This window comes from Ochotona princeps, chromosome 9, assembly GCF_030435755.1.
Source record: "Ochotona princeps isolate mOchPri1 chromosome 9, mOchPri1.hap1, whole genome shotgun sequence".
In the NCBI taxonomy this organism is placed as follows: Eukaryota; Metazoa; Chordata; class Mammalia; order Lagomorpha; family Ochotonidae; genus Ochotona; species Ochotona princeps.
Genome location: NC_080840.1, coordinates 17,216,659 through 17,235,685, shown reverse-complemented (window position 1 = coordinate 17,235,685; position 19,027 = coordinate 17,216,659). Strand labels below are relative to the sequence as shown.

At 45.6% G+C, this 19,027-nt stretch overlaps 1 protein-coding gene across 1 annotated transcript in view; it reads left to right on the top strand.

Annotated features, from left to right (window-relative positions):
- Nucleotides 1-205: 205 nt before the first annotated feature.
- The window catches only part of DEPTOR (DEP domain containing MTOR interacting protein), a 158,655-nt gene continuing 139,833 nt past the window's right edge, over nucleotides 206-19,027 (top strand). Inside the window, exon 1 of the mRNA XM_004580702.4 lies at nucleotides 206-450. Within this exon, the coding sequence (XP_004580759.2) occupies nucleotides 329-450 (122 nt within the window). The 5' untranslated portion in view covers nucleotides 206-328. The remainder of the gene's footprint in view (nucleotides 451-19,027) is intronic.

Sequence of the window (19,027 nt, the reverse complement as noted above, 5' to 3'; positions counted from 1 at the left end):
GGATAGCGAAAGGTGAGCCTCCAGACCAACCTCCACCAGCACCGACGGCTCTCCGGCCACGCCCCGCCCAGATGTTTATATTTCCCTCGCTGGCCCCGCCCCCGGGCCACGCGGGGTTCTGGACACGCCCCCAATCTGGAGTTCCTGCAGCTGGATTCGCCGGGCGCCGGAGTCTACCCGTAGGGATTCCCGCTCCAGCCAATCACATCTGCGCCACGGGGCTGCCCCGAACAAAGATGGCGCGGCCAGCCTCCATGAGGGCGGACCGCGGCGAGGAGCCGAGCCCACGGCGGGCAGCCTAGGCAGTGGAGACAGCGCGGCGCGGAGCATGGAGGAGTGCGGCAGCGCGGCCAGCGCCGGCAGCGACAGCAGCACCAGTGGCAGTGGCGGGGCGCAGCAAAGAGAGCTGGAGCGCATGGCTGAGGTCCTGGTCACTGGGGAGCAGCTGCGGTAAGGCGAGAGCGCAGAGCCGGTGGGCTCGCCTTGGCTTGCCAAGTCCGTGCCTGGTGCAGCCCCGCGCGCACGCGCGCCCAGAGTCGGGGCGCTCCCCCGCGCCCCGCGACTGCAGCTCCCGTGGACGGGCGGTGTGGGGCGGTCGGTGTGGGGCCGCTGCGGGGGTTGGCGCGGCCAAGCCGGGGGTGCGCGCTGCGCCCCAGCCAGGCTACTGCAGTCCTGCGCCCGGCAGCCTCGCCACCTGGCACCGCGCGCGCTCCTTGGCCGGGCACCTGGGCTCTGCCGGGCCTGGTGTCTGAAAGCCTGCCCGGAGTCCGCGGTGAGGGGCCCCGCACAGCCCCGGCTAGTCCTAGGCACGAGGAGGCACCAGTCACGTTCATTCCGGCTTTTCGTTTCGTTGGCAAGTTTTTCTTTTCTGTTTTTAGTCTCATTTTTCCCCCTTTGGTAGATGGAGCCTATCGCCCCGCTGTGTCCCTCACCCCCTTAGGTTGATAGTTGGGGCTACGCTGAGAGAACCTGCGTGAAGCCCTGTGCCTGTCACTTCATTGGCGCACCCGCGTCCCTGCTTGGGCTCCGCAAGGGGGCGTGGAGGCCGCTGGTCGGATTGCCCTGCTGCCGTGCGGGCTCCAGCCCAGGAGCGCAGGTTGCAGGCGGCGGAGTCCCGCATCGCCCCGGCTGCTGCCTACGTGGAAGCAAGCCATGGCCCTCGGATGCCTCACTTGCGTGTTCCCGTCCCTGCGTGGTCGTTCTATTTGGGCATGTGTCTGAGGACTTCACCTCTGGCCTGCCTGCTTCCGCGGCTGCCTGTGGTGTCTGTGGTCATAAATCATTGTTAGGCAAGGCAGGAGGGAAGCCAGGTCTGCAGAATTTCAGCTAGAAGTTGCACGTGGGGCCCCGGGGCATTCTAGTTCCTGGCTTGAACGTTGCTGGTGGGTTTTGCTTTCTTGCATGGCAGTGTTCGTGGACCCGAAAAAGAATCTTGCAAAGGCCCCTGAAGAGTTGCTCGCTTAGTTTGAGGAAGTAAATATTGGAACTCCAAATTCACTGAATTTAATCTGACAAATGGCAAAGGACACCTTTCGATTCCTTGTTGTTGTTTTTTTAATTGTATGGTTAAATAAAGGGAACGAAAAAAATGTGTTTTTCTTTATTAAGAGCGTTTCCTAATTGAGAAACTAAAGCTTTTGTGTTCTATTTAGAAATATTTCTTTAAAGAAAGGCAGAGAAAGAGACTGTGGAAGTTTCTGTCCTTTGGTTCACTTTGCAGATGCCAGTGGTGTCTGGGGCAGGGGCAGGGGCAGGCAGCTTCTTAGTTGTTCATTACTGTGTCAACTCCTGACAAGTCCTCCATTGGACTGCTGGATGTCTTGGTCCAGCCAAGCACCTTCTCCTGCAAGGTGAAGCTTAAGCTGCCTGCCTTCGAGTTCCCCCAAAGGATTTGGCCTCCCCTCTTTCCTTGAAGGTCTGTGCATGAAGGCGGGGTTGGCAACCATCCTTGGCGCATTGGGTCAAGCTGGAGGGTTCTCTCCCTTGGAACTTAACCCTGTATTTTTGTTCAGCTGCCATGCAGGCGCATGTGTCAGCATTAAGTTTTATTTTGAGAAGTGGATCCCACCTAAAGTGGAATAACTTGGGCCAATGTACTGAATGAAAACAGTAGTCAGTAATGGGGCTTTTTTCCTAGTGTTACGTGGAGGATGGGATGGGTGTGTTTAGAATATGCAGTGAGACACATACTGGCAAACCAGGGGAGGGGGCGGGCCTGGTGGGGGTTATTGCGGGTCGCTGCAACTAGGCTGCAGCTCCCACTGGTTTATGCGAGAGCCAAGTATGTGCTGGGCAGGACTGCAAAACCCATTGGTTCCAGTGGAAGTCGGGGCTGAAAACAGAACCAACCCAGTGATCGCAGCCACCAGCTGATCAGGGCAATGGACTATGGCAGGCCCTGTACTCGCTAGTACATACAAGAATCTGGTCTGAGAACACCTCAGACAGAATTTCTTTGGAGATCACCCGAATCGAAATGCTGGACTCAGAACCCTAACCAAGAAAAGACAGAAGACAGAACAGGTCAATCAACCATCTCAGCTATATGTTGGCAGCAAAATACAGGGCAAACAGAGACTCTATGATGGACTATGTCAATCAGTGGATTCTTCAAAGACCTCATCGTGCTTGGAGTGGCAAGATTGGCAGCGATTCATAACTGGTGGACTATCAAAACCACTTGAGCAAGAACCTCAGAGCATGCCCTACATCCGGGACCTGGGGTGGATGGGAGACTGGGTGGGCCTTCTCCCTTAATACCCACCTTTAAACATGAAGGAAACAATATGGAAATAATAGTCTTCCCCACTTTTGTTCCTATAGCCCTTGAACATTTTTTACCCTAATTAACTATGTAAAGATTGTCAAAAATATAATAAAAAATAATAATTAAAAAAATAGAATATGCAGCGAGAACCGTATCAGCATTAGCAATGGTGGTGGTTGTGATCAAGTGGATCCACTGATCTGTTTCTGCCCTTGTAAAGTGGCAGTGGAGACAAAGGTGTTTCATGACATGCCTGAAAAGTCACCCCTTGGCTTCCTGTGTTGGTGAACAACCAGATGGTTGCAGGAATGGACTGGTATTGTCAATCTCTCGGCATTGTGGTGTGTGACTTCCAGCCAGCTGTAACATGGCAGGAAGGATTGGGGCTGGGAGCAGCACTGGACAGGGAACCAGCCTGCCTGGCTTCCTGTTCTGTCTCCACCACTTGCTCATTGCTGTGATTCTGGGGAAATAATACTTCACCTTTCTGAATGAGATTCTGATGACACTTGTCTTTTGGGAGTTGATGAGGTTTAAACAAGATACTACATGTACAGAGCTTAGACTATGCACTCATTTTATATTGAAAACTTTTAGACATTGGCCTGTTCAGAAACGATTCATTGATTTATGCGAAAGGCAGAACGGCACAGAGTCGGTCTGCTGGTTCACTGCTCAAACGGCCATGCTGGCCCGGCGGGGGTCAGGGGGTGGACACGCCTAAACCAACGAGCCCACAGTTCATTCTTTTTTTTTTTCCTGTGTGGGAACCATGGACTTCTTATCGCCATAGCTTTTGCATTGTGACTAGTACATAGTAATTACTCAGTAAATATTTGAATGCTGGGTGTGATTCAGCGTACTTCTGTTAGCACCCAGCAATACGATACTTAGAATTTAGGACTGAAGTGGCTGTAATGCTAGTTCCCTGATTGCTGGAGGGATTGGAATGATCTTCTGTTCTTAGCTTCCCTCGTGCTGTGCGGTTAAGGACACTGTGCTGTCCCTGTCTGTGCCTGTAATTGCTGAACACGCACTCATGGCTCACCCTGCTTTCTCCTGCCGTTGCATGGCTTTCCAGCCACCAAAGTTGTGGCGTGCTGATAAGGAAAGAGGAGACCAAGGCCTGGGATCTGAAATAAAAATTTGGCCTCTAGATGCGGCACTGCTGATGTCTTTTTCTTCCTTTTGTTTCCGTAGCTGCCTCCTCTTGGACCGGTCCGCTAGCTTCTCCTCTCCTGCGTGCCCTCCTTTGCAGACTGGAAAGAATAGTATCCTCCCACACACGGTCTGCAGTGTTGGATCAAATGGGTACAGCATGGGAAGGAATTTAAAAACATAAATGGATAAGCAAGACTAGTGTCATTACGATTGTTATAAGCTCCAGATGTGAGACTGGGGCCTGGATCCACAAACTTTGGTGCAGTTGGTCCCACAAGGACAAAACGTTAAGTAACAGACTGAGACAGCATGTGGTTTCTCTTCCAGCTTGCCTGCAAGACTGTTATTCCTGATTCTCTCCGTGCCTTTCCCCCTTGTCAGAGCAGCTCTTGCTTTCTTGCCCAGTGTAGCTCCATGTTTCTGCTTCTTTGGAATGTGCTTGGGTACCCTGCACCCCCTTCACAATGGCTGTGTGGAATAGAGCAGATACTACCAAGTGTTGGCTAGAGAAAGGGAAACGTAGGAACTCACACACTGCTGGTGGGAATACAGAATGGTATAACCACTTTGGAAAACAGGTTGGCTTTTTCCCCAAAGGCTAAAGACAGAGTTCACTTGTGACTCAGCAATTTGGCTCCGAAGTATATGCTTTTAGGTGGTAGATGGCCACATAAAAAACTGTGTAGAGACACGGCAGTCAGTACTGGTCAACACCAGGAACGTTGGAAATGCTCATCAACAGATGAGTAGATGTATCCACAGCATGAAACATTATTTAGTAATAAAAAGGAAGTACGGATACATGCTGTGATATAGATGTAGCTTAAAAGGATTATGGGAAGGAAGTATAAAAGGACACGTGTTGTATGACTCCACTTCTAGAAAGTGTGTGCATAGAAGGGAAGTGAAGTTGGTGCTTGGTCCCATCAGGAGAAGGGAGGAATGAAGGGCGACTGCCCAGAAATATGTGGTTTCTCTTTGGGGTGTTGAAAATAACCAAAGCTCAATTATAATTGTGGTTGCCCAACTCTGTGGCTATATTAAATTGTGTAGATTAACTGGGGGAACTGGTTATTATTTATAATTACATATTACAATCACGTTACATGTTGTGTATAACCACGATTGTATATTAATCATATATTAGATATAAATGTACAGATTTATTTTTAAGATTTATTTACTTTACCTGAAAGAGTTACAGAGAGAAAGGGGCAGATAGAGAGAGGGAGAGATTTTCCATTGTCTGGTTTACTTCTCAAATGGCTATAATGGCTGGAGCTGGGCTGGCATGAAGCTGGGAGCCAGGAGCTTCTTCAAGGTCTCCCAAATGGGTTCAGTGTCTTCTGCTGCTTTCCCAGGCACATTAGCAAGGAGCTGGATTGGAAATGGAGCAGCTGAGATCCCACATGGGATGCCGGCGCCACGTGTGCAGTATGCTACACCACTGCACTGGCCCCAAATGCAAATGTATTTATCAAAAATAAAACATGTATAAGCAGAAAATATCTGTTGACATATAATTGACATCGATATAATAATGTGATACTACATTGATGGTTAAAATTCATAATCATAGCTATTATATTTAGCAAATATTACATCTTAATATTCACCATTATGTTTATCATTATATTAAATTACACTAATATAAAGATGTTATACATAATTATTATAAATAATACAATAGTATACCACATATACTATCAATAAAATTGTTGCAAAAATGGATTTGGATGAGGTAGTAGAATGATGGAAAACGAAATATTCAAACCTTGTAATAACTTTCTTTTTGATTGGTGAAAGCAATGACCCTGATTTAGTAACAACATCACTGTTTGAGGTGGAACGGATATTTTACATGGATATATATTTTTTCCTTTTTTTCCCATTGACCACTTTTTAGCGTATTTGATGTTCTCTGCTGGCCTGGATGAACTGGCTGTCCTGTCTCTTCTGTGCATCTGGTCTGCTGACCACTGCACAGATGTCAGCAACTGAGCAGGCCTAGTCCCGATGCTTTCCCTCTAATTTGGACCACATATCTTGTGGTTTTCCTGTGGCTGGGGTTTGGGTTCAGTGACCTAGTTGCAAAGTTGCCCAAGAAACCTTGTCTGTGGTGACCTCAGACTTGGCTCTTGTGTGCTCCAGCCAGTGCAGGGTCACGTTCGGTCTGTCACCTGCATAGCCAACACACATACCTGTGGATGCAGCTGCCTGGTCGGTTCTGCCTCAGCCTCATAGGTGAGCTGATGGGTGCTGCAGCCCAGCCCGGCATAGACCCAGTCTTCATGTACCCAGCAGGTGCCATAGCCTAGTTGGGGTGACCTCCAATAACCTCCATCAGACCTGGCCCCAGCCCTGATTTTTGCATGTACCAGCATGTGTTGTAGCCTACCTTGGTACACTTGGCATCCCATCTGGCTCTTGTGCACAGTCATGCTGCTGCAGCTTAGCTCAGCCTGCCCAACTCCCCAGACCTGGCCTACACACATGCTGACGTCTACCTTGCCCAACCTGGTCACCACCAGCCCTGACCCCTGTGCTCACAAGTGGGAGCTACAGCCTAGCAGAGTAAAGCCCAGAGTTTTGCTGTTAGGTCTGCTACCTGTCCCAGATCTTGGGCCTTGCCAGGGCTTTGCCCTGCCTTGCCAGGGGCCCTGCAGTCCAACCTGACATGACTTACATCCGATCCCGGTGCAAGTCCACCACTTGGCAGCTGGTGCAGCAGCCAATCCTGGCCGGTCTACATCCTTGTGGCTCTCGTGTGTGCCAGGTATGGTAGCCAGGCCCAGACTGGCATGCCCCCAGATTGGCGGATCCCCAGTTCCAGCTCCCATGCTTACCAATAGAAGCACAGCTCAGTAAGGGAGTCCTCAAAGTTCCCTTACCAGGCCATTCCCAGACCCAGCTCTTTCACATACCAGTGAATGCTGTGCCCCAGCCTAGAAAGGCTGGCCCCCAGTCCTGGCATTTACCAGTGGGCACTGAGGCCTGGCCTGATGGGCCCGCTTTCTGGCTGTTGCCAGTTGGTACTACAGCTTAGCCCAGTCTGGCCCATCTCCCTGACCTGGCTCTCATGTGACCCAGCAGGTACTGTGGCTTAGCTTGGCCTGTCCCATACTTCTTCTGGCTCTTATGTGTGCCAGTGGGTGCTGCAGCCTAGCCCAGTGGTGCCTGCCCCCATACCTCGATTACACGCATGCTGAGGGATGCTGCAGCCTTGCCCAGCCTGGTCTGTCCATAACACTGGCTCTTGCATTCCCCAGTGGGAGCTGCAGCCTAGCAGGGGAGTCCCCAAAGTTCCCCTGCCAGGCCCATTCCCAGCCCTGGATCTTATGCATGCTGCTGGGAGGTGCTTTGACCCAGCCTGGCATGGCCCACTTGCAGTCTCAGCTGTTGCTGGTGAGTGTTGCTGTTTAGCCCATCCTGGTACAGGCAACACTCTGCTCTGGCTCTGGTCTGTGCCAGTGGGTTTTGTGAGCTGGCCTAACCAGGCCTGCCCCCAGACCCAGTCCACACAAATGCTGAGGAAAGCTGTAGCCTTACTTGGCCTGGTCACCCACCACCCCAGCTATTGTGCTCCCCAGCCATAGCTTTAGCCTACCTGGGGAGTTCTTCAAGTTCTCCCACCAGGCCAAGGACCTCATGTGTGCTGATGGATGCATTCCCCCAAGCTTCAGCTTTTCCATGTACCAGTGGGTGGCAGACAGAGCTATTTAGCCACATGAACAATTGCTGTGGCCTGACCCAGTTATGCCTTCCAGTTTCTGCTTTGAAACTACTCTGTCTCAGTCCCTTGGCTACTTGTGAGTGCAGTAGCCCAGTCTGTGAAAGACTTCAGAAATCATTCCTCTCCTGTCACACGAGTGTTCAGCCACTCCCACTCTAATATGTCCCCTGACTGCCTTCCCTGGGCAATCTTCAGACCTCTGGCCTGGGGGCTGGGGTGTTGTGTCCTGGCCTGGCGTTGAATAAACTGGTCAGTTCTTCTGGCACACTGGTATAGTTAACACAGATTTGGCATTAAGTAGGCCCACAATGCCTACCAGCCTTGACTGCTTTCTTTTCCCCAGCAATGTAATGCTTGCCTAAGTACAAAACAACCTAAACAGTTGTGTACAGCTGAGGTTGTATGTCTATTTTTATAATTATCTAATCAATTGATACAGATTGAAAGATACCATAACTATCTAAGAAAATCATTTCATTTCACTCCTAATTTAAAGATAATCAACCATTTACTTGTAAAAATAATTCAGATAAGTAGTGTTTGTACGGATGTTCCAAATTATTATTTTAATGAGTTTTACACACAAATGTTGTCTACAGATGTGCTGATGCCATGCGACACTGATGACAAGCCTCCAAATCGCTCCTCTTCTGTGGCCAGTGCTGGGGTGTCCTGTGAACAAGCATGTTTGTGAGAGCATTTAAAAACAAAGAAAGAGGAAGGTATTATGACACAGTGATATAATCCACTGCTTTGAACGCTGGCAGGTGTCTGGGATGCAGTCCTGCTTCTGATCCAGTTTCCTGCTAATATGCCTGGGAAAGCAGCCGATGCTGGCCTAGATGTTTGGGTTCCTTCTACACATTGGAGACTTAGAATTCCTGGCCTGTCCTGGTCTTGGTTGATGCAGGCATCTGGGGAGTGAGCCAGCAGGTGGAAGATCTCTGTCTTTCTCTCTGTCACTCTGCCTTTCAAGTGCATTAAAACAAAACAAAATAAAAGTAAAGCTTACTTCAAAAAAAAAAAAGCAAGCCCAAGCCTATTGTTTTGAGCAGTAGGTATTTGGCGTAATGTTGGAATGCATCTTGGGATGCCCACAGTCTCTGTTGGAGCTCTGAATTCTCTGCTTCCAACCAAGCTTCCTGCTGTGTACACTGGGAGGCAACAGGTGATGGTGGCCCCAGTTACTATTTCTTTGCTACCTACCTGGCATCAGCCTGACCCGGCCCTGGTTATTGAGGGCATCTGGAGGGTGAACCAGTAGGTGGAGGCTACCTACCTCTGTCTCTCTGTGTCTTTATGTCGCTTTCTGTGTCTCTCGAATAAAAATGAAAATAAACATTAAAAATAAAACAAGCATAAACCAAGATCAGTGATATCGCTGTTTTCTTTATAGTGATGATTGGTGGAACAGTGACACTTACATGATGCTTGTTACCTGCCAAGAAGTCTTCTGAGGGCCTTAAATGTAGGTACATAAAAAAAATAGTGTGGTAATGGAATTAAGATTTGATTTTGGTGGAAATTTTAAAAAATGTATATATTGGGCCCGGCGCAGTGGCCTAGCGGCTAAAGTCCTCACCTTGCACATACCAGGATCCCATATGGGCGCCGGTTCTAATCCCGGTGGACCTACTTCCCATCCTGCTGTGGCCTGGGAAAGCAGTCAAGGACAGTCCAAAGCCTTGGGACCCTGCACCCACGTGAGAAACCTGGATGAAACCCCTCGCTCCTGGCTTCAGATTAGCTTAACACCAACCATTGTGACTAATTGGGGAGTGAATCATTGGACAGAAGATCTTCCTCTATGTCTTTTCTCTGTATATCTGCCTTTCCAATAAAAATAAAATAAATCCAAGAACTCTGAGGTCATCCACTCCCGCTTGAATCTACCACACGGGATGGAAGAAGTACAAATCCTTCTTCACGGGATCCAAGAGCATCAGAACAACAGCCAAGAGCCCTGAGCAGTCTGCAGAAACAGAACAGTAAACTTCCTTCGGGACTAGGGAGGAGAGCTCTCTCTGGTCCTTGCCTGGTTCCAACTTTGGGTCCCCACCCTCTCTCACAATGACCATCAGGATTGCTCCGGAAATCCCTCAAAACAAACAAACAAACAAACAAACATCTAGAATAGATAGAGAACAACAAGGAAAGCTTAGAATCATACAGGAAACGGTCAGCGTGCATGCACTTATATCTTACTAGGTGGGACAAAAAGATTAGTTACTCCTCACTAGGGTATTGAAGATTTCTCTGCACACTCCTCCTAAAACTGTCCTGCACCTGAACTGTTGACATATGTCTTGTTAGAGTTATAGAGTTAGACTACTTGAAAAACAGCCAGGTTCAGCAAAATCATGCTTCAGCGCTATAAACTGCTAAATACTACAATGAAAATAGACACGAGACAGCTGAATAGTAATCTATAGCCATCTTAAGGTGTATAGAGCCTTGTTGTATATAGACTAATAATTGAAATATCAATGGAGAAGTCACAGGATGTGGTTCAGAACTTGCATTTTTTTTTAACATATTGGTTACTCAATATTATGTCAACTAATTCCATAATGTTATAAGTTGTTGCTGATGTTATGTTGGGGCTTTTGATTGATTGGGATGATACTGTGCCGGCTCTACCTCCAGACCAGAGATGGTCTCCTCAAGAAGCCGTTGAACTTATCTGGACAATAAGATGCTGGACTCTATGCTTGGTTTATGCTTGCAATGAAAGGATCTCAACTGAACTTGAACTGTGGTAATGCAGCAAGGTGGAGGAATCCACCATATGGGAAGGGTTTGGGGAGGGGTGGGGGGAATCCCAGTGCCTATAAAACTGTGTCACATAATGCAATGTAATTAATAAAAAAATAAATCATAAAAAATCATATATAGTATTTTTTCTAACACACATTTTCTGTGAACTTTTTAAACGTTTCTCATTTGAGTGGTTTACAAAACTTTGCACTAAAACTGATCTTTTCATTCCATTCTGTATGAAGTATGTTTGCATTGAAGTGTTTCTGTGTTATATATGCATGTGTATATGCATATACATATGCGTTTATATGCATATATGCACACATATGTATATATATGTATAGCTGCTTTGAATCTTTATTACTGCTCTGTGTAGTAAACACTCTTGTTACAGGTGAAAAGGGCTTTTCAATGAACAAGCATAGGTTATTGAACCATAAAATGGTGGCAGGCAGAGCCCCTGCTCTGATGCAGGGTAGCAGTAAAATGTAATGCAGTAGACTGGTGTCACCAACTGGTGACTTACAGGGTTAAAGACTGTAATACTAAGACAAATAAAAAACAATTATGTCTAGGACAGCGTGGCCTAGTGGCTAAGGTCCTCGCCTTGATCCCATATGGCCGCTGGTTCTAATCCCGGCAGCTCCACTTCCTCTCTATCTCTCCTCTTCTCAGTATATCTAACTTTGTAATAAAAATAAAATAAATCTTAAAAAAAAAAAACAATTATGTCTGCGAGAACATGGCATTCTAACGACAACTTTTGGAGACAGACTAATATTTCTTCCATTGTGTTGGAAAAAAAATTTTTTTCCTAGAAGCATTTATATTTTGCTGAAATAGAGTCATCACTTTGTATACTATTAAACTGACTCTTCCTTGCCTTGTGGTTGTGAGAACGTAATTTTGATTTTGGTGTTTCAGAATTTAATGAGAAGTTAAGTTGTGCTTCACTATTTGGCCATGTGTAAGGATGAACTGGTGAAGAAAACTAGATTGTAACGAGGAGTGCTTAAGAAAGAAAATGTCCCGAGCATTTCAGTTACGCTCCTCTTCCTAGACTAAATATGGTAATTACAACGATCTTATCCACTGACTAAAGCAGATTCCCTAAAAGCAATTTACTAGGCAATGAATTTTAGCTAAGTTGAGGAAATTGTGTTTCTTTCAAGTTGTTTGCACTTACAATCTTGCTGCTGCCTTTTTCATAAAATAGATATAATGAATATTGAGTTGCTTGAGTAAATTTGCTTTGCAAACGTTAATATAGTATGCAGACAAAGGTAAAACTCAGCTAGTTGAGCCGAAGACCAAGTTATAATAAATTAAATATGAGATGTGGAATTTAGAGCACACAAAACAGGGAAAGGAGAACTAATTCATTGTGTTGAAATTTAAAGTTGATGCAGAGACATTCTTAGGAGTTGGCGGTTCCTCCTGGTGACTTGTATTCTGGAATCTTGGCTCTATTTGACAAGGGTACAGAAGGGAGTAGTAGGAAATCTATATTCAGAAGCTACTATTGAGATCCGGGGATCCAAATGTAGGGAATACAAGCTGTTTTCTTCTGAACAGCAGAACAGATCTCCTGGAGTGAGTAGCTCATTGCTTGTTGAGATGTTCTTGCAAGGGCACAGGGGGAAGGGTGGGCTTAGGAAATGGGCAGTCTCTGTGTTTGGAGCCTCCGAATAGGAATCTAGTGTAGAGTGTGTAAATGCTTTTAATTTTTTTTTAATTTTAAAAGATTTATTTTTATTGGAAAGGCAGATTTACAGAGAGACAAAGAAACAAAGAGAAAGATCTTCCATCCACTGGTTCACCCCCCAAGTAGTTGCAATGGCCAGAGCCAAGCCAGTCTGAAGCCAGGAACCAGGAGCTTCCTCTGGGTCTCCCATTCGGGTGTTGGGCCATCCTCTAGCTGCTTTCCCAGGCCACAGGCAGGGAGCTGGATGGGAAGTGGAGCAGCTGGTACACAAACTGGCGCCCATATAGGATCCTGGTGCATGCAAGGTGGGGATTTAACCCCTAGGCTACCGCACAGGGCTCGTGTAATTACTTTTTAATCAGAGGCTTTTCCAGCATGCATAACCTTCACCAGGAAATATCTTTGTTGATTCATTAACTGGAAATGGGGCAGAAAGTATCATCTTTACACATAGGAGGCCCTTGTTGGGGACTCCATTATTTTTCCTTAAAAGAAGATTTACTTATTTAAAGTCAGAGTTACAGAAAGGGGTAGGGGAAGATCGATTGATTGATTTTCCATCTTCTTGTGGTTTACTGTTCAGAAGGCCTCAATGAATCCAGGAGTCAGGAGTTTCATCCAGTCTTCCATTTTGCTGGCAGAGGCCCAAACAGTTGGGCCATCTGCTGCTGCTTCTCCTACCCCTGCGGCAGGCAGCTGGATCAGAAGTGGAGCAGCCAGGACACGAATCTACCTATAGAGGATGCTGGTGGTACACACTGTTGGCCTCTGAAGATTCCTTCCTTGCTTGAAGGGAGAGCATGTGGTGTATTTTGTACTCACAAAATTGTCATGCAAGTGGAAGATGCCTAGTAAGTGCACAATAAATGTGGAACTGTTTTGCATCCTTATGTAGTTATCTCACATAAATATTTTTGGAGAGAACTCCAGTGCTGTAATGATTAATTGTGATTATTTTTTTGAAAGACCCCTGCTGATATGAAGTTAGGACTTCTGTTAGCTTTGGAATCAATAAGCCTGAAAATATGATCAACAAACCTCAAATTTGCATTCTCAAATTTTGGGGCTCAATAAACCTGAAAATATGATTTTTGAAAATATGACTTTGCGATCAATAAACCTGGAAATTTGATCAACAAACCTCAATTTTGCGTTCTCAGAAAGAGAATGCAAGGTAAAAGGAGGACAGATTTCCTCTCGTGCATTGTAAGTGATCATTGAGATCAGCAGTGCTTTCCGCTCAGTAGCTGGTGGCTGTTAAGTGGTGGATTGTCGTGCATTTAGGGATTAGAAGAAGACAAAGGAGATGACAGTTGTCCCAGTCTCCGTAATTGTCACCATGTTCTGTTTTCCCTATATTGCCCAGGAGAGGTAGGTACCAGATCTGAGACTCTTTCCCCAGTATCTATCAATAACCAAACGTGGAGTCTATCTTAACCAAACATGGAAGTTTGTGTCAGTGACACAATGATATTGGATACCTGGGGGGCATAATGGTGATGGAGAGATGATTAGCCCTAGCGGGACAGACAACATGATTACAAGTAGCTATTCCCCTGTGGTGGTGCCAGCACTGAATTGGAGTCGTTTTCTTCACGGCTGCCTGGCTCTGTCCTTTAAGGTGTTCACATAGCTGCTGAGTATTCGTGTCTATACAGAAACTCACTCTCTGTATCTTTTCAGATATTTTTCAGGTTGGTTAGGGGAGGTGAGATGGAGTAAGAAAACACACCCTAAAGTGTGGGGCAAGATGTCTCTTCAAAGTCTCCATTTTCAGATAACAGGGGTTGCTAGGGTGCAGCCAAAGGGGACAAATGGCAGCCTTGAGGAAGCTGGTGGAGAAGCTTCAGTAACGTCATTACCAGCTGGGATCAGTTGGGAAGTCTTCTTAATTACTTAAGAGAAAGACTTGTACAGCCTCTATGGAAATCAGTATGGAGAACACTCAAACAGCTGAAAATCAGCATACAATATGATCCAGCAATAGCACTTCTAGGAATATATCCAAAACACCTGTTACATGAGAAACCAACATGCACCCCTATGTTTATAGCAGCACAATCAATAATTGCAAAAACTTGGAAGCAACTGAAATGCCCATCAACAGAAAACTGGATAAGAAAACTTTGGTTCATTTACTGTGTAGAATACTACTCAGCTGTTAAAAAAAACGAAATGCAGTTTTTTGTGGCCAAATGGGCTCAACTGGAAACCATTATACTAAGGGAAATGAGCCAATCCCAAAAGGTTGACTGCCACATGTTTGCCTTAATTTAAGATGAAATTATGTCAATCTGGAAAATACTACTTCTATATTGTAATACTATTTCAACCTCAAACAGCCTGTATCTAATGCAATAAGATAATGTGATATAACCTATGAATCAACAATTAATGTGAGTCAGACTGCTCATGATCTACATCAAAGAACTGTAAAACCTAACATACTTTTAATACCCTGTGTTATTCTGTATTTGGGAGGGAGAGCAGAGAAATCGTCCATCACCCTAGAATGTGTGAGGAAGATGGGAAGTATAACCTATCAGGATCATAACTAGTAACTCATTGACAACAGACTCAAATCAGCATTAGACAATAGTAAAACTACAAAGGCATATGGCGCGAATCAGGAGCGATCCTGACAACCTCTTAACAGGAGGTCATATGCACAAAGTTAAGGGGGGGATCCCAGAGTGGAGCAGGTGGACAGGAGGAGGCTTGTATCCCAATCCTGGAGACTCCCAGATCCTCACCAAGGACTATTAGTACGAGCACCAAGGACTACATTCCAACTGCCAAGGAGACCACGGGGAATTGGAGTGCCTTCAGAGGCCGAGAACTCTGAAGTCACCCATCCCCATTTGGATCTACCACATGGGATGGAAGAAGTCCACATCCTGCCTTGCAGGATCCAAGGTCATCGAACGACAACCAGGATCCCTGAGTGGTCCGCAGAAACAGAAGAACAGTAAACTTCCTTCGGGACTAGGGAGGAGAGCTCTCTCTGGTCCTTGCCTGGTTCCAACTTTGGGTCCCCACCCTCTCTCACAATGACCATCAGGATTGCTCCAAAAACTCCTCAAAACAAACAAAAAATCTAGAATATATAGAGAACAACAAGGAAAGCTTAGAATCAGACAGGAAATGGTCAGCGTGGATGCACTTATACCTCACTGGGTGGGACAAAAAGATTAGTTACTCCTCACTGGGGTATTGAAGATTTCTCTGCACACCCCTCCTAAAACTGTCCTGCACCTGAACTGTTGACATATGTCTTGTTAGAGTTATAGAGTTAGACTACTTGAAAAACAGCCAGGTTCAGCAAAATCATGCTTCAGCGCTATAAATTGCTAAATACTACAATGAAAATAGACACGAGACAGCTGAATAGTAATCTATAGCCATCTTAAGGTGTATAGAGCCTTGTTGTATATAGACTAATAATTGAAATATCAATGGAGAAGTCACAGGATGTGGTTCAGAACTTGCATTTTTTTTAACATATTGGTTACTCAATATTATGTCAACTAATTCCATAATGTTATAAGTTGTTGCTGATGTTATGTTGGGGCTTTTGATTGATTGGGATGATACTGTGCCGGCTCTACCTCCAGACCAGAGATGGTCTCCTCAAGAAGCCATTGAACTTATCTGGACAATAAGATGCTGGACTCTATGCTTAGTTTATGCTTGCAATGAAAGGATCTCAACTGAACTTGAACTGTGGCAATGCAGCAAGGTGGAGGAATCCACCATATGGGAAGGGTTTGGGGAGGGGTGGGGGGAATCCCAGTGCCTATAAAACTGTGTCACATAATGTAATGCAATCAATAAAAAGAAAAAAGACAGAGAAAGAGAAAGACAATTCAGTGTGGGTCTCCCACATAGGGGGCACTCCTCCAGCTGTTTGAGGCACTGCCTGCTGCCTCTTGGGTGTGCAGTAGCAGGAAATTGGTGCTCGAAGCTGCGCTGAGACTTCAGTCCAGTTACTGATATGGGATGCAGGCATCTGAAATTGTGTGTTAATTCCTCCACCAAATGCTTGCCTCAGGAAAGGCTTGAAATTTGGGGCCTTATTCAGAGGAAAAAAGAGTTTTAGAGAAAAGTCAGAAGGTGGAAGTTAGGAAAGGTCTGGCAAACCCTCTGGGACGCATCACTGTCAATGTCATTCTCCCTGTGAACTCCCTCGTCGTGGAAATTGCCTGTTCATGTCCATCCACTTGCTCCTTTGTGCCTGACCCCCACCATGCTGTGATTCATTGGAAGATATGCTTCCGTTCTTCAAGATTTGCTTAGGAAAAGAGGTAAAATGGAACTCAGTATATGCCCAAAGCGACAAATGGCTCAAGTTCAAGTTACAAGGAGTTATTTTTTTATAAACATATATTTTTATTGCATTTCATTTTTAAAAAATTAATTACATTGCATTATGTGATACATTTTTTATGCACTGGGATTCCCCTGCCCCTCCGCAGACCCTCCCCCCACCGGCGGATTGCTCCACCTTGTTGTATTTCCATAGTTCAAATTCAGTTGACATTCTTTCATTGGAGGTATTTACCAAGCATAAAGTCCAGCATCTTATTGTCCTGGTAAGTTCAATGGTTTCTTGAGGAGACCATCTCTGGTCTGAAGGTAGAGCCGGCAGAGTATCATCCCAATCAATTAAAAGCCCCAACATAATATTTCCAACCATTTACAACATTGTGGCATTAATTGACATGGTATTGATTAACCAATATGTTACTAGGAAAATGCAGGTTCTCAACCACATCCTGTGACTTCTTCATAGACAGTTCAATTTTGGTTTATATTCAACCGTGTTCTATACACCTTAAAATGGCTTAGATTGCTATTCATCTGTCTCATGACTATTTTAATTTTAATATTTAGCAGTTTATAGCATTGAAGCATGTTTTCGCTGAACCTGGCTGTTTTTCAGGTGGTCTACCTCTATAATTCTAACAGGATATATGTCAACAGTTTAGGTGAGCATGTTTAGGAGGGGTGTGCAGAGAAATCTTCAACACCCCAGTGAGGAGTAACTAATCTTTGTGTCCCACCCAGTGAGTTATAAGTGCATCCCTGCTGACTGTTTCCTGTCTGTTTCTAAAGTTACAAGGAGTTATTTTGCTATGACTTGAACTTTGATGGTCTTTCTAGGAAACACCTTGCCTCAGAGAAAGGCCAAGCTAAAGCTATGTAAATTATTTCTCTGTAAAAGCAGACCTGCTGAAAGGATAATTAAGATACAGATTTTCTGGGAAAGTTGCAAGATGTTCTTTTCTTACATAATTCAGCTGAGGAGCAGTGTTAACCTTGGTCAAAACTATCATCAAAAGTGCACTTGGGGCTATCTTTGGCGATCAAGGCAACATGTTTATTCTCTGCTGTTAATAAGATGTAAGCTTAACTTGTGGGGCACCACTGTGTGGCCATGACGTAGTGATTTTGACAGTGACATTATTCAGTGACATAAAAATTCAAGGAGTAAGTGTGTATGAAGATGGTTTTGGTTTCAGATAAGACTGCGCAAGTTTAGTTTTCTTTTTTCTTTTTGCTTTTTTTTTTTTAAAGATTTATTCATTTTATTACAGCCAGATATACACAGAGGAGGAGAGACAGAGAGGAAGATCTTCCGTCCGATGATTCACTCCCCAAGTGAGCCGCAATAGGCCGATGTGCGCCGATCCGAAGCTGGGAACCTGGAACCTCTTCCGGGTCTCTCACGCGGGTGCAGAGTCCCAATGCATTGGGCCGTCCTCGACTGCTTTCCCAGGCCACAAGCAGGGAGCTGGATGGGAAGTGGAGCTGCCGGGATTAGAACCGGCGCCCATATGGGATCCCGGGGCTTTCAAGGCGAGGACTTTAGCCGCTAGGCCACGTTGCCGGGCCCTAGTTTTCTTTTTTCAAAATGGGTGGCAAGTGTACAAATGCAGCAAGTCTAATGCAGCATGATTTTTTTTTCTTTTGCTTCTGTTGTCCACAAAGGAGAAGCTCCAGTGAAACCCATTGAGAAGCTTCCCTGAAATCCAAGAAGCTGGGCTTGGAGCCAGCACATTTGTCTACATGTTCAGCATTTGCTGACTTCGCACTAATGAGGGCTGGAAGCCAAGAATAACAGAGTCCGATTACCACGGGCTTCATTAGAATTTACAATCATGTCTGCCAAGTGAAGGTGTACTGGATAGGCCCAGAAATTCCTTAGGAACCAGCACTGCAATGCACCAAGATTCATTGGGGACTAAACGATTTGATTGTTTTTCATGCATCATTAGCTCAGAGGAATCTCTCTGATTGTCTCTGTATCAGATGCATTTTGGGCAGTTATGTTCCGCTGGATAATTTCTTTTCCTAAAAGGGAACATAGAGAAGGAGAGGAATGTGTTTGCGTATTTGTCAGCAGGTCTGAAAAACTCTTTCTTTAGGGCGGAGTTTGAAATCTGTTAAATGTAGGGGCTCCTGGGGAAACATGTGTGGCCCTTGTGTAGTGGCCCTCTCTGGTTTGCGTTGTATTTCCAGGTTGAAGCCAGACCTGGCAGTGCCTGGGGCAGGAGTGTGATCTCCAGCAGATCTGCCAGTAGGTTCTTGAGACTCAGAAGCTCCTTGCCTTCTAGAGCTCTCTGACCCTGTGTGTGCTCCTCAGTTTAGCCTTCTGGTTATGCCCAGGAACACTTCTAGTGGCTAAGACCCCATCTTCATGAGCTCTCCAATATAGGAATTGTGATGGAAGGTGGTCTTTGCCATGAAACTCATGCTAATGGAACCCGACATCCGCTTGGGGAAATCATGGGATCTCTATGGTAGCTGAAGGAATTCCCCAATCACATTATCCCAACGGCTCTTAAAGAAAATGCGTACCTGTAATAAAAAATTTTTTTAAAGATTTATTCATTTTATT